The sequence below is a fragment of the Triticum urartu genome, chromosome 6 (genome assembly GCF_003073215.2).
Source record: "Triticum urartu cultivar G1812 chromosome 6, Tu2.1, whole genome shotgun sequence".
Classification (NCBI taxonomy): domain Eukaryota; kingdom Viridiplantae; phylum Streptophyta; class Magnoliopsida; order Poales; family Poaceae; genus Triticum; species Triticum urartu.
The window spans coordinates 26,254,358-26,267,974 of NC_053027.1; the positions used below are offsets into that span (position 1 = coordinate 26,254,358).

Below are 13,617 nucleotides of genomic sequence, written 5' to 3' on the forward strand. Positions count from 1 at the left end.
TTTTGCAACGAGTCCACACTCATAAGCAAGCTTTGCTGCCTACAGAGGCTTCTCTGGACGAATCATCCTTTCGGAAATTTGGATAGGCACCTTGCTACCAAGTGACTTGGTGATCCTCTCTAGCCCTTTGCCCTTTCTAAGTCTAGTCTTGGGAGTCATTGCATCTGAAAATGAAACTGAACTCATAAATTAGAATAGAAATCGACAAATGCAGGAATCAACAAAAGCATACATGATCATTCCATTTGGAAAATGCACTAGTAAAAGATAGCATTGCAAAGGTCAACTTGCCTGATTGAAGCATAAGGAAAAAAGCATTAGATCACAAGATAAATATGTGAGCACAAGGAATAACATATAATAACAGAACCCCAACCCTCCAAGCAAGACAGAGTTTGCACCTTAACAATCTTGTTGACTACAACATCATCCACTTCCTCTCCATCAATAACTTCATCCTCCTTAGGATTGTACTCTGGGTCATCATTGATAACTCCACTACCCTCTTGAAACTCATCACTTCTACCTTCTTGTACACCATTAGTTTTCCTAATCATCGACGCTATTGCACCGATGCCAAGGGACTGGAACATCCGATTGTTCCTCATGATATTTCTAGCCCTAACCTTCTCGTACTCGGTGAGAGGCTCTTCTTTGCATGATAAAGGAAACGTAACTATTAGGTGAATGTTTGGAATGCATGGACAGACAGCCAAACATATCTTATGAAATTTTATTATCATTTAATCCTAGTTATTCAGGTAAGGAAGACTAACAGCACACAGGCACAATTAAGCCAGCTTATTCAGATTGCAGCAATACATTTCACTTAGCATATTAAGACACAGATTTTATGAAACTGACAGTATAACCACAAGGAGCAAGTTGCATACCAACGGTTGGCCTCATGCTTGACCTTGTCCTCCTTGCCATGGATGATCTTGAGGTGGTGCTTGCAAAATAGAATAAACAACAATCAGATACAATAGGGATAAAGTAAAATGATGCACTTGTATCAATAAAGGAAAGCATTTGGACCATCATGCACATACATGTAATACATGTGAAACAAACTTGATGGATAAACAATACAGTGATCTAGTGTTATTAATTAAGAAAACATGTAAGTGCACTAAACAAGCATGCATGTACACCAGTAGCAAGCAAGCAAAGTGCATAAGTGCTACTAATACAATCAAGCAAGCAAGCAAAGTGCTACTGATAGAAACATGCAAGCAAAGTGCTACTGATAGAAACAAGCAAGCAAAGTGCTACTGATAGAAACAAGCAAGCAAAGTGCTACTGATAGAAACAAGCAAGCAAAGAGCAAGCAACTGAATTGAAGAGTGGCAGCAAGCAAACATCCCCATGATGTACTGAAGCGACTAACAACGCTTGGACTGACATTCTACTGATTGTATTACTCTGTGTATGCAAAGAAAAACTAAATTAAACTAAGATAAATAGAAATTAGCATGTGATGAACAAAGATAACTTTAATAAATATGAAATTAGCATTAGTCACTATACATAGAAAAAATAGATTATGTAGTATGGTTCCTATATCAGGAAGTGAAAGTATAAATCGCAATCCACCAACAGGCACCTTATGGGCATCCTCTATGAACAGGATATGCATAAGGTGCTTTCAGCATCCACAGTTTCACTTGAACAAGCTTTGATGATGGTAATCGTAAATGGGAATCAAACTCAAAACAAGCAAAGAAAAATTCCCCATGCATGTTCCTCTACAACCTATACAACAATTTTTCAGAAGCTTCAAGTTGGCAGCCAAACCCGGTTTGATTTGGTATATCAACCCATATAGACACATATCATGTTGAGTAAGTAAAGCATGCATGATACACTCATCCTAATCAATGTGTGGTATCACATTCTCATAATAATGGAACAGAAAAATAGAATTCTGCTAAGACCCACAACAATTGCAAGCAAGTGGCTTTGTGTACCCCCATCACAAATGCAGGCTAACCCATGCATAGGCAGACCGTCATAAACAAGAGTAGCATGTACTAGCAACATGATTCCTGTTGTAACTCACCCTCATCAGAATTTAGACTACTTTACCAATTAGTACAAGATTTACATATGAAGTCTGTCAAGTGAATTAGTACAAGATTTACAGGACCAACATGCACTCTTAGCAATAGTAGTCAATACATAGAGAAGCACACGCTCTTAACAACAATTGAAATCATGCATAGGAAGGACCCCATGAACCCCATGAAACCCTAACCCCAGGAACCCCATGAAACTCTAACCCCATGAAACCCATGAAACCCTAAGCAGAGGGAGATCATCCCCATGAATCCACATTGATCCTTCTCCATGAACAAGAAAAGCAGGAGATCCATCAATCCTAACCCTAACCATCTCCATGAACTAGAGAAACGTGTACCCCATGAAACCTAACCCTAGCCATCCCCATCCCCATCGATCCATCCCCATGAACCCTAGATGAACCCATGAGGGGGGTCTACCGAACCCTAGAAGATCTACCCATGAATATCGAGGGGAGATGGCTAGAGGGGAGAAGTGCCTAGGGGTGGATGTTGTTGAACCCCATGAACCCTAACCCCATGAACCCTAACCCTGGCCCCATGAACCCTAACCCTAACCCCATGAACTAGAGGGAGATCATCCCCACGCACCAATTAAAATGAACCCTAACCCCAAGAACAAGGACCTACCGAACCAGCAGGAGATCCAAACCCTAGAAAATCTGAACCCATGAGGGGATCTACCAAAGGGGAGATGGATCGACCAGAGGGGAGGTGGATCCACCAGAGGAGGGGAGATGGATCCACCAGAGGAGGGGAGAAGTACCTAGGGGGAGATGATGTTGACGATGCAGCGGTGGTCGTCGTCGACCACGCCATCATCGATGTAATTGTCGTCCTCGTCGATGTAGTTGATCGCGTCGTCGTCGTCGTCGATGTGGGCGGCGCACCACGGCACGGCGGGGCGGCGCAGCAGCGGCGGGGTGGCATGGAGGAGGGGAGGGGAGGGAGTGGAGTGGGAGCGGGGCGGCGCGGAGGTGGGGAGGGGAGGGGAGGGTTCGTCGTGGAGAGGGGAGGGGAATGGGGAAATTTTGGGAGGGGAGGGAGGGGATCCCACGTGTTAGTGGGAGAGGGAGTGGTGGATCCCGCCTGGTAGTGGGAGAGGGAGTGGTGGGTCCCGCCTGGTAGTGGGAGAGGGAGAGGAGGGAAATTTTGGGAGAGGGGAGGAAATTTTGGTGGAGGGAAAATTTTGGTGTGGGAGGGAAATCCTTTTGGGTTTGGGGGTAGAAAAATAGGGTTTTTTTGTAAATTTTGTAGAAATCAAGGTTAAAATCATATCGAGTAGCTGAAGAAAACGCCGGTATTGTAAGTTTTGTATTTTTGCTAGTTGGTAGGCCACATTTGATGATGTGACGCGGAGGTCTCCCATTTTTTGATTTATTTTTGAATTTTTTACGGTGTTTTCAAAAACCGGCCGATTTCGTCGCGGCGGCCGTCCGTGGCTAGGGTTTGAGCCGTGCAAATCTGTTATCGATTCTGTGATGAAATGCCTACCTGTGAAGCTAAAAAGCATTTTTAGTGAAAATAACGGGCAAGCTATGGAGGACCCGCAGTTCAAATTCCAGCCGGTTCCAGCTGAATCGGCCGAAGGTGGTCCGAATTGCCGGGAGTAGCTACGAGGGTCGGAAATGCATGCTTTTTGGCGACCGTCCGTAAAATAGGGTCTACTTTGAGATAGACATGGAATGGCGCCGTTTGGGGTGCCCCTCCTTGTAGCCGCTTCACGAAAAACGCATGTCTTTTGCATTCAAAAAATGAAAAACGGTTTTTTTTGTTAAACAAGTTGGAACCTCGCTTTGGCAACATTGTTTGCCATCACAAGACGGAGGCATGCGCCCAATTTGGGCATATTATCAGAAACTATTCAACGAATGCGGCCATATCATTGCTAGTTTGGCTTGAAAGCCATGAATCTTCGTTCATGGTAGGTCATTTTTGAGAACACTTTTTCAAGAAAGTGCCGGTATTGCAAGTTTAGTATTTTTGCTAGTTGGTAGGCCACATTTGATGATGTGACGCGGAGGTCTCCCATTTTTTGATTTTTTTTTGAATTTTTTACGGTGTTTTCAAAAACCGGCCGATTTCGTCGCGGCGGCCGTCCGTGGCTAGGGTTTGAGCCGTGCAAATCTGTTGTCGATTCTGTGATGAAATGCCTACCTGTGAAGCTAAAAAAGCATTTTTAGTGAAAATAACGGGCAAGCTATGCAGGACCCGCAGTTCAAATTCCAGCCGGTTCGAGCTGAATCAGCCGAAGGTGGTCCGAATTGCCGGGAGTAGCTACGAGGGTCGGAAATTCATGCTTTTTGGCGACCGTCCATAAAATAGGGTCTACTTTGAGATAGACATGGAATGGCGCCGTTTGGGGTGCCCCTCCTTGTAGCCGCTTCAGGAAAAACGCATGTCTTTTCCATTCAAAAAATGAAAAACGGTTTTTTTTGTTAAACAAGTTGGAACCTCGCTTTTGCAACATTGTTTGCCATCACAAGATGGAGGCATGCGCCCAATTTGGGCATATTATCAGAAACTATTCAACGGATGCGGCAATATCATTGCTAGTTTGGCTTGAAAGCCATGAATCTTCGTTCATGGTAGGTCATTTTTGAGAGTTTTTGAGAACACTTTTTCAAGAAGACGCCGGTATTGCAAGTTTAGTATTTTTGCTAGTTGGTAGGCCACATTTGATGATGTGACGCGGAGGTCTCCTATTTTTTTTGATTTTTTTGAATTTTTTACGGTGTTTTCAAAATCCGGCCGATTTCGTCGCGGCGACCGTCCGTGGCTAGGGTTTGAGCCGTGCAAATCTGTTGTCGATTCTGTGATGGAATGCCTGCCTGTGAAGCTAAAAAGCATTTTTAGTGAAAATAACGGGCAAGCTATGGAGGACCCGCAGTTCAAATTCCAGCCGGTTCCAGCTGAATCGGCCGAAGGTGGTCCAAATTGCCAGGAGTAGCTACGAGGGTCGGAAATGCATGCTTTTTGGCGACTGTCCGTAAAATAGGGTCTACTTTGAGATAGACATGGAATGACGCCGTTTGGGGTGCCCCTCCTTGTAGCTGCTTCACAAAAAACGCATGTCTTTTGCATTCAAAAAATGAAAAACGGTTTTTGAATTTTTACGGTGTTTTCAAAAACCGATGGATTTAGTCACGGCGGTCGTCCGTGGCTAGGGTTTGAGTCATGTTTTTAGCATTCAAAAAATGAAACTTATATTGTTTCATACATGAGCATGCACAAAAACCCATAATTTTATCTTTCATCCATGAGCATGCATAAAAAATTTCAATTCCCATCAATTACCAAACTGAATATTCATTGTTAAAAACATGACTTGTTTAGATGACACAGTCATACAGCATCCATGAGCATGCACAAAATTAAACCAGACATACTTAACATTGACATGTTCATATTACACTAACAAGCTTAAACCTAACATGCTGAACACCTTCTTAACATCTTCACTCCTCCTTCTCCTTCATCAACCTGATGCGCTCAGAGTGGCGAATCCCAACGCGGATGTATTCCTCTACCACAATTGGCATGGTCCTGTCGCCAAGCTATGGGATTGTAGGCGCCGCCACCATCGCGAGGTCGTCGTCCGCCACCACCACCGCTGTCCGCCACCACCATCGCGAGGTCGTCGTCCGCCACCACCATAGCGAGGTCGTCGTCCGCCACCACCATAGCAAGGTCGTCATCCGCCACCACCATAGCAGGGTCATCGTCAGCCACCACCATAGCATGTTCGTCATCAGCCAGAATAGGCTGCTCCTCGTCATCCCCGCTCTGCTCGTCATCCCCGCTCCGCTCCTCATCGTGATCCCTGCTCTGCTCCTCGTCATCCCTGCTGCTGCTCCCATTGCCTGGCCAAATGCAACAATGTGTGAACATGGTGTTGTTGTCGTGCAGGTAGAGGAAGCCAAAAGGACAGGAAGAAGAGAGGCAGAGAGCTTACTGGCATCGTCGTCGTGCTGGTAGTACATGCGGCACATGGTGTTGTCGAACATCTTCATGGTGAACATGGCGTCGCCGTCGTAGCGGAAGACAAGGAAGTACCCGAGCTGTAGCTCATGGGCGCGGGCGAAATGCTCCCAGCCGGGCCCTAGGTACATGTGGCCTTCACCATCAAACACCACCAACACTTCCCACAGCCTGTGAAGCCCGCTGCCGGCCTCCCGCAGCTTCACTTTGTGGGGCTCACGGCCGGCGAGCATCTTCGCAAACTTGTCAGGCAGCCTCTGCAGCAAGGGTCAAGCAGTGGTTAATTGTGGCAATCAAGCACTAGACAGCAGAGTGATGATAAAGAAATGAGTGATGATAAATATACCTGGCTACTGCAAGATTTCTCAATTACGATCTTGAAGAACTCAAAACCTTCCAAGCCAGCCATCTCACTTCTCTGAAAAGCAGCATTGTAATTAAACAACAAGTTACCATAAACAGGACTAGACATAAATAGGAACATAACCAAGTTTATGATGGCAAAAGTGATAAAAATGAGAAGAGCAATGCTTCTGTGGATATTTATGATAGAAAAAGTGAGAAAAAAAGCAATGCACTTGTGAACATTTGGAATACTACTATTCTATCTACAATGGACCATATCTGCCCATGTGCCCGTGTCTACTATAAATGGCAAACACAGCATCAGGATCATATCTACTATAAATGGGCCATATCTACAATGAACCATATCTACTATAAGTGGACCATATCTTCCCATGTGCTACATTTTGTTAGAACCCAGCACTTAAGAACTGAACCCTAGATTCTCAATTTAAACACACCTACCCAATACAGTCATGTACAAAACTGAACAGCTTTATAGTCGTCGATATGCGCATGAAGGCTATTGGCTTGACACCGATATAGTCATGTACAAAACTGAATTTAACACTAGAATTTCAGAGATTCAGAGCTATTGGCTTAATTTGCTTTGCTAGGGTTTATATAGCCAAAGGCCGCTAGAGGCTAGATCCCCTACAAGTTTAACTGCTCCAGTGTGCCGCTGCATCTTTTTAGACAAATATAAACATGTTTATTTTAAAAACAAACAAACAAAATTGGAAAATACTAATACACTTGCAACATTATAAGTGTTGGCATCATTTTTTCCCCTTTCGGTCTGCCTTTTCTATTTCTGATGAATTCTACGTCACTATGAAGAGAACCACAGGGAAACTAGCATACCTAGCAAGGTAGCACCACATCAACTGAACATGGCCAAAAGGGACCTAAACCTAAATGCCTAATTTAGTCTGCAAAATCCCTCGAATGTGGTCCAATCGCTCGACAGTTGGGCTGGAATCAACAGAACGCACGCGCAGGCACAATACGACCATTAGCCATGTAGTATACCACAATTCTAGTAGGGACGCACGCGCAGGCACAATACGAGTAACTCCTAAATCAGCATGCTTGTTGGCCTTGTTGGCCTTGTCGGCAAAGAACATGGGGGAAACAAAGCAAATCAAAGAACACAGGGAGAACAGAACGGACCTGGGGGGACGGCGACTGCTTGAGCTTGTTGGCCTTGTCGGTGTCGTGGACGGTGCCTCCTCTTGATCTACTACTCTATCTACAATGGAACCCTAATCAGCCTGCGCCGGGGAACCCTAATGTAATCAATAGGAAGAGGAATAGGAAGGACTCGGTGGATTCATACCTTAGGAGGCCATCGCTGTCGATGGAGGAGTGGTTCGCCAGGGAGGTCGTCACCGTTGATGGAGGAGAAGGGGATGCCGGAAGCAGAGAGGAGGAGTGGGTCGAGTGGATAATGGAGAGGAGGAGCGGGTCAAGTGGACAGGAGGAGTGGGGAAAATAGTGGGTCCACTTGTCAGCGAGTTCTGTTTTGATATATGGAAAAGGGTTGGCATAGAGTACAAAACCAATAGCCTCTAACTAGCCCAGTGGTAGAAAAACAGTGGAATAAGCAGCAGGTCGTGGGTTCGAGCCCCCGCTCGCCCAATATTTTTTGGTAGCTAAGGGGAAAAGGGTCGAGTGGGTAGAGTAGCAAAATGGCCCACTTGTCAGTGAGTTGGTCGAGTGGCCCACTTGTCAGCGAGGTCTGTGTTTGATACTTGACTGGTTTGATGATTTGAAAAGAGATGGCATAGAGTGGACGACCAGTAGCCTCTTCCTAGCCCAGTGGTAGAAACACAGTGAAACGAGCGCATGGTCGTGGGTTCGAGTCCCCGCTCGCGCATATTTTTTTGCTCACAATGAAATGGGGCTGCGCGTGGGATCAGATGGCTGTCTGATGGAGCGCGCCCAAAAATTCAGTTAAAACAGCTCTGAAAACATCTTCAATTCACCAAAAACAACATCTTCAGTTCAAAAAACATCTTCGGTCCAAAAACAACATCATTTTGCAATCTTTTACATCACAACCAAAACTACATGATCACCAAAACTAAGAAAAACAGCTCTAAAAACAACATCTTCAGTTCATCATTTTGCTTCTTCATTCAAAACAACATCTTCATTTTGCATTGTATCTTCCGTCACCAAAACTACATCATTTTGCATTGTATCTTCAACCATCATCTACCTCTCCATCACTACACAGTCTCATGCATTTTGGTACCTAGAGAGATTTGTAGTACAAAAACTACATCAGGATCACATCAACAACAACTACCAAGGAGACAAAATAGCATTAGATCACCAAGGAGACCAAATTTACCTTCGCTACTCATCGTCGTCGATATGAAAACAAGGAATTCTATGCCCACTCCTGTTTTCCTCATCATCACTACAATATTGCAGCATAGTATGATCAGTCCGGTTTTCCTCATCCTCGCTTTCATGTCCATCCTCTACCACCTTTCTTCTTTTCATGATGCCTTCAACTATTGCAGCACCAATGATTACACGTTCCCGGTCCCTTCGCACTCTGCTTTGCACTGGAACTTCCGTAGAGTCATCATCTTGGTATGTTAGTCCACCATCATCGGGGCCCTTTTCCACTTCAGTTTCAGTCACACTCCACAAGTGTCTGTGCTGAAAGTTTTGCACAACTCGCCATTTTCCGTGCAAAAGAGTGTCTGGCAGATAAAACACCATTGTTGCTTGTGTTGTTAGAATAAAGGGATCACTCTTATACCAGCACCTTGCAGTGTTGATGCTTTTGAAGTGGCCATCATATTTGAAAAAAGAGTCCCTCCTCTTCTTGCTACCAAGCTCAAACCAGTCACAGCGAAATAAGACAACCGAGCGATGGATGCCTCCACTAGAGTTGTACTGCAACTCTACGATGCTTCTCAACTGACCATAGAAGTCAATGATCTCACCATCATGTGACCCCTCAGTGATGGTTCCACTCCGTGTCTTCCTTTTTTCCTCGCGGTCAACGGTGTGGTACCGGACACCGTCAGCAATGCATGCTGAATACACTCTCACTCGCTTATCCGGTAAGCATGCCAAAGCAAATAGATCATCACTGACCTTCTTCTCCTCATGCAACTTTCCAATCTGCACAAATAAACCATTTAGCAAACAATGGTATTTAACAATGGGTGAATAACACAGTAAACATAAAACATGTGGCTAAAGATCTCACATGATTCTTAAACCACTTAGCAAACCCCTTGGCAACCCTTTTATCAACATTGTGTTGGGTAACGTACTAATTTCAAAATTTTCCTACGCACACGCAAGATCATGGTGATGCATAGCAACGAGAGGGGAGAGTGTGATCTACGTACCCTTGTAGATGGACAGCGGAAGCGTTATGACAACGCGGTTGATGTAGTCGTACGTCTTCACGGCCCGACCGATCAAGCACCGAAACTACGACACCTCCGAGTTTTAGCACACGTTCAGCTCGATGATGATCCCCGGACTCCGATCCAGCAAAGTGTCGGGGAAGAATTCCGTCAGCACGACGGCGTGGTGACGATCTTGATGTACTACTGTCGCAGGGCTTCGCCTAAGCACCGCTACAATATTATCGAGGACTATGGTGGCAGGGGGCGCCGCACACGGCTAAGAATATGATCACGTGGATCAACTTGTGTGTTTCTGGGGTGCCCCTACCTCCGTATATAAAGGTTCAAGAGAGGAGGAGGCCGGCCAGCCCCTATGGCGCGCCAAGGAGGAGTCCTCCTCCTAGTAGGAGTAGGACTCTTACTAGGAGGGGGGAGGGAGAAGGAAAGGGGGGCGCCGCCCCCCCTCTCCTAGTCCAATTCGGACCAGGGGGGAGGAGGCGCGCGGCGCACCTTTGGCTGCCCCTCTCTCTCTCCACTAAGGCCCATATGGCCCATTACTTCTCCCGGGGGGTTCCGGTAACCCTCCGGCTTTCCGGTTTTCTCCAAAATCACCCGAAACACTTCCGGGGGGTGTCCGAATATAGCAGTCCAATATATCAATCCTTATGTCTTGATCATTTCGAGACTCCTCGTCATGTCCGTGATCACATCCGGGACTCTGAACAACCTTCGGTACATCAAAAGGTATAAACTCATAATATAACTGTCATCGAAACCTTAAGCGTGCGGACCCTACGGGTTCGAGAACAATGTAGACATGACCGAGACATGTCTCCGGTCAATAACCAATAGCGGGACCTGGATGCCCATATTGGCTCCTACATATTCTACGAAGATCTTTAACGGTCAGACCGCATAACAACGTACGTTGTTCCCTTTGTCATCGGTATGTTACTTGCCCGAGATTCGATCGTCGGTATCCAATACCTAGTTCAATCTCGTTACCGGCAAGTCTCTTTACTCGTTCTGTAATACATCATCTCGCAACTAACTCATTAGTTGCATTGCTTGCAAGGCTTAAGTGATGTGCATTACCGAGAGGGCCCAGAGATACCTCTCCGACGATCGGAGTGACAAATCCTAATCTCGAAATATGTCAACCCAACATGTACCTTTGGAGACACCTGTAGAGTACCTTTATAATCACCCAGTTACGTTGTGACGTTTGGTAGCACACAAAGTGTTCCTCCGGCACACGGGAGTTACATAATCTCATAGTCATAGGAACATGTATAAGTCATGAAGAAAGCAATAGCAACATACTAAACGATCGGATGCTAAGCTAATGGAATGGGTCTTGTCAATCAAATCATTCAACTAATGATGTGATCCCGTTAATCAAATGACAACTCTTTGTCAATGGTTAGGAAACATAACCATCTTTGATTAACGAGCTAGTCAAGAAGAGGCATACTAGTGACACTCTGTCTGTCCATGTATTCACACATGTATTATGTTTCCGGTTAATACAATTCTAGCATGAATAATAAACTTTTATCATGATATAAGGAAATAAATAATAACTTTATTATTGCCTCTAGGGCATATTTCCTTCAGTCTCCCACTTGCACTAGAGTCAATAATCTAGATTACACAGTAATGATTCTAACACCCATGGAGCTTTGGTGCTTATCATGTTTTGCTCGTGGAAGGGGATTAGTCAATGGGTCTGCTACATTTAGCTCCGTATGTATCTTGCATATCTCTATGTCTCCCACCTGGACTAGATCCCAGATGGAATTGAACGTCTCTTGATGTGCTTGGTTCTCTTGTGAAATCTGGATTCCTTTGCCAAGGCAATTGCACCAGTATTGTCACAAAAGATTTTCATTGGACCCGATGCACTAGGTATGACACCTAGATCGGATATGAACTCCTTCATCCAGACTCCTTTGGAGGAGGATGTGACAATCATGGGTTTTCTGTACTGAAAGCTTGAATCCATCAGAAGTAACACACTTTGCTAGGTTAGCAGCACAACCATCTGGAAATTTCACCGCTCTTAGGAATTCACATAATGCAAGCTTTTGTTCTTTATTCATTGTATACCATGCTCATGGAATTTCAAATGAATCTTCATCTTCATTGTGCTGTAGATGCAAATCTTCTCTTATGCCCATGTCCTCCAAATCAAGCCTAGAACTAACCGTGTCCTTTGTCTTCCCTTCAATGTTCAGAAACGTCCCTAGCAGATTCTCGCATATGTTTTTCTCAATGTGCATTACATCGAGATTATGCCTTAATTTCAGATCAGCCCAGTATGGCAGGTCCCACAAACAAGACCTCCGGTCCCAACATTGACCTTCCTCATGCTTTCTTTTCTTCACCAACTTTCCTGGTCTCACATCTTTCACCTTTTCAAGTTGCTGCTCCAGCTCTTCTTTAGTGAAATCAGCTGGCTTGTCACGGGTTTCATTCTCACCATTAAAATCTTTGCTTCTTCGCCAGCGATGGTTTCGGTGAATAAAGCGGCGGTGCCGAATATAGCAGATCTTGCTCCTTATTCTCTTTGAGCAAGGGTCTTTGTCACAATGGACACAAGCCTGATAACCCGCTGTGATCCTCCCAGACAGAGTGTGCGGAGCCGGGAAATCATGGATGGACCATATGATCGCAGCACGTAGATTGAACTTTTCTTCCGGACTCAAGGCATCGTATGTAGGTACACCAGTACAGAGCTGGAGCAGTTCTTCTACGTGGGGCTCCATAAAGACATCAAAATCCTTTCCTGGAGAATCTAGACCTGGGATAAGCAATGACATCATTAAGTTGGACTGATCCATGCATGCCCATGGTGGCAGGTTATACGGCACCACAAAAACTGGCCACATGCTATAAGACGTGCTCATGTTCCCAAACGGATTAAACCCATCTGTGGCAATGCCAAGTTTTATGTTCCTTGGATCTGCAGCAAAATCTAAATGTATACGGTCAAACTCTTTCCATGCCTCTCCATCCGCTGGGTGGCTCAGCTCATTGTCCACAGGTTGCCGCTTCAGCTTGTGCCACTATACCTCACGCGATGATTTCTTCGAGATGAACATCCGCTGCAGCCTTGGTATCAAGGGAAAGTGCCTAGTACCTTCTCCGGTATTGACTTCTTCCCATCAGCATCTTTCCACCTAGATGCATTGCATTTTGGACAGTTGTCATGCTTTGCTAAATCCTTCCGAAACAAGACACGGTTATTTGGGCACACATGTATTGACACATAACCTAACCCCAGCCTGCGGATTATGCTCAATGCTTCATCATAAGATCTGGGAACACAACTATCAGGGAATTGCAAGCTCAAAAGATGGAGTATTGCGTTGAATGCAGCATTGCTAATCCGGTAGAAAGACTTGATGTGGAGTAACTTCATGGTGAAGGTAAATCTTGGAAATTTACCCCCTTCATGACCTGCGCGCTTCGCCTCCTCTAACACCTCAGCAAACAACAATTTCTGTCCATCAGCACGATCTTCAGCATCGTACAAATCCTTCAATAGGTTAGGAATCCTATCATCTTCATGCCCATCCTCTTCCTCCAAAACAGCATTATCTCGCAAAACCTTTTCCATGAAATCAATGCCAGCATCACCACCAGCCATCATATGAGGGGCCTCTGTATCAGCTTCAAAATGTTGAGGTTGTCTGTCTAAAGGTTCTCCATGATATATCCATCTATCATATGTGCTGGACATCCCATTAAGAAGCAGATGATCTTCCACTCTTCCTTGAGCCATTCTTGGACGGTTGAGGCATTCACAACATGGGCAAAGAATG

At 45.1% G+C, this 13,617-nt stretch overlaps 1 protein-coding gene across 1 annotated transcript; it reads right to left on the minus strand.

Moving 5' to 3' along the window:
* Positions 1-282: 282 nt before the first annotated feature.
* Positions 283-7,863, minus strand: LOC125516445 (putative B3 domain-containing protein At5g66980). Its single transcript, XM_048681883.1, has 7 exons — positions 7,747-7,863; positions 7,581-7,659; positions 6,409-6,480; positions 6,037-6,319; positions 5,693-5,944; positions 402-652; positions 283-291 (listed from the first exon to the last, which is right to left on the minus strand). The coding sequence occupies exons 3-7, from the start codon at positions 6,469-6,471 to the stop codon at positions 283-285; spliced, it is 858 nt and encodes a 285-aa protein (XP_048537840.1). The 5' UTR covers positions 6,472-6,480; positions 7,581-7,659; positions 7,747-7,863.
* Positions 7,864-13,617: the final 5,754 nt, after the last annotated feature.

Bases quoted from the DNA above. Each gene is read 5' to 3' on its own strand.
- LOC125516445 (XM_048681883.1), bottom strand. From the start codon at position 6,471: ATGGCTGGCTTGGAAGGTTTTGAGTTCTTCAAGATCGTAATTGAGAAA. The intron at 6,320-6,408 runs GTATATTTATCA...CCCTTGCTGCAG, and splicing joins AGAAATCTTGCAGTAGCCAG to AGGCTGCCTGACAAGTTTGC. The intron at 5,945-6,036 runs GTAAGCTCTCTG...GCATTTGGCCAG, and splicing joins CCAGCACGACGACGATGCCA to GCAATGGGAGCAGCAGCAGG.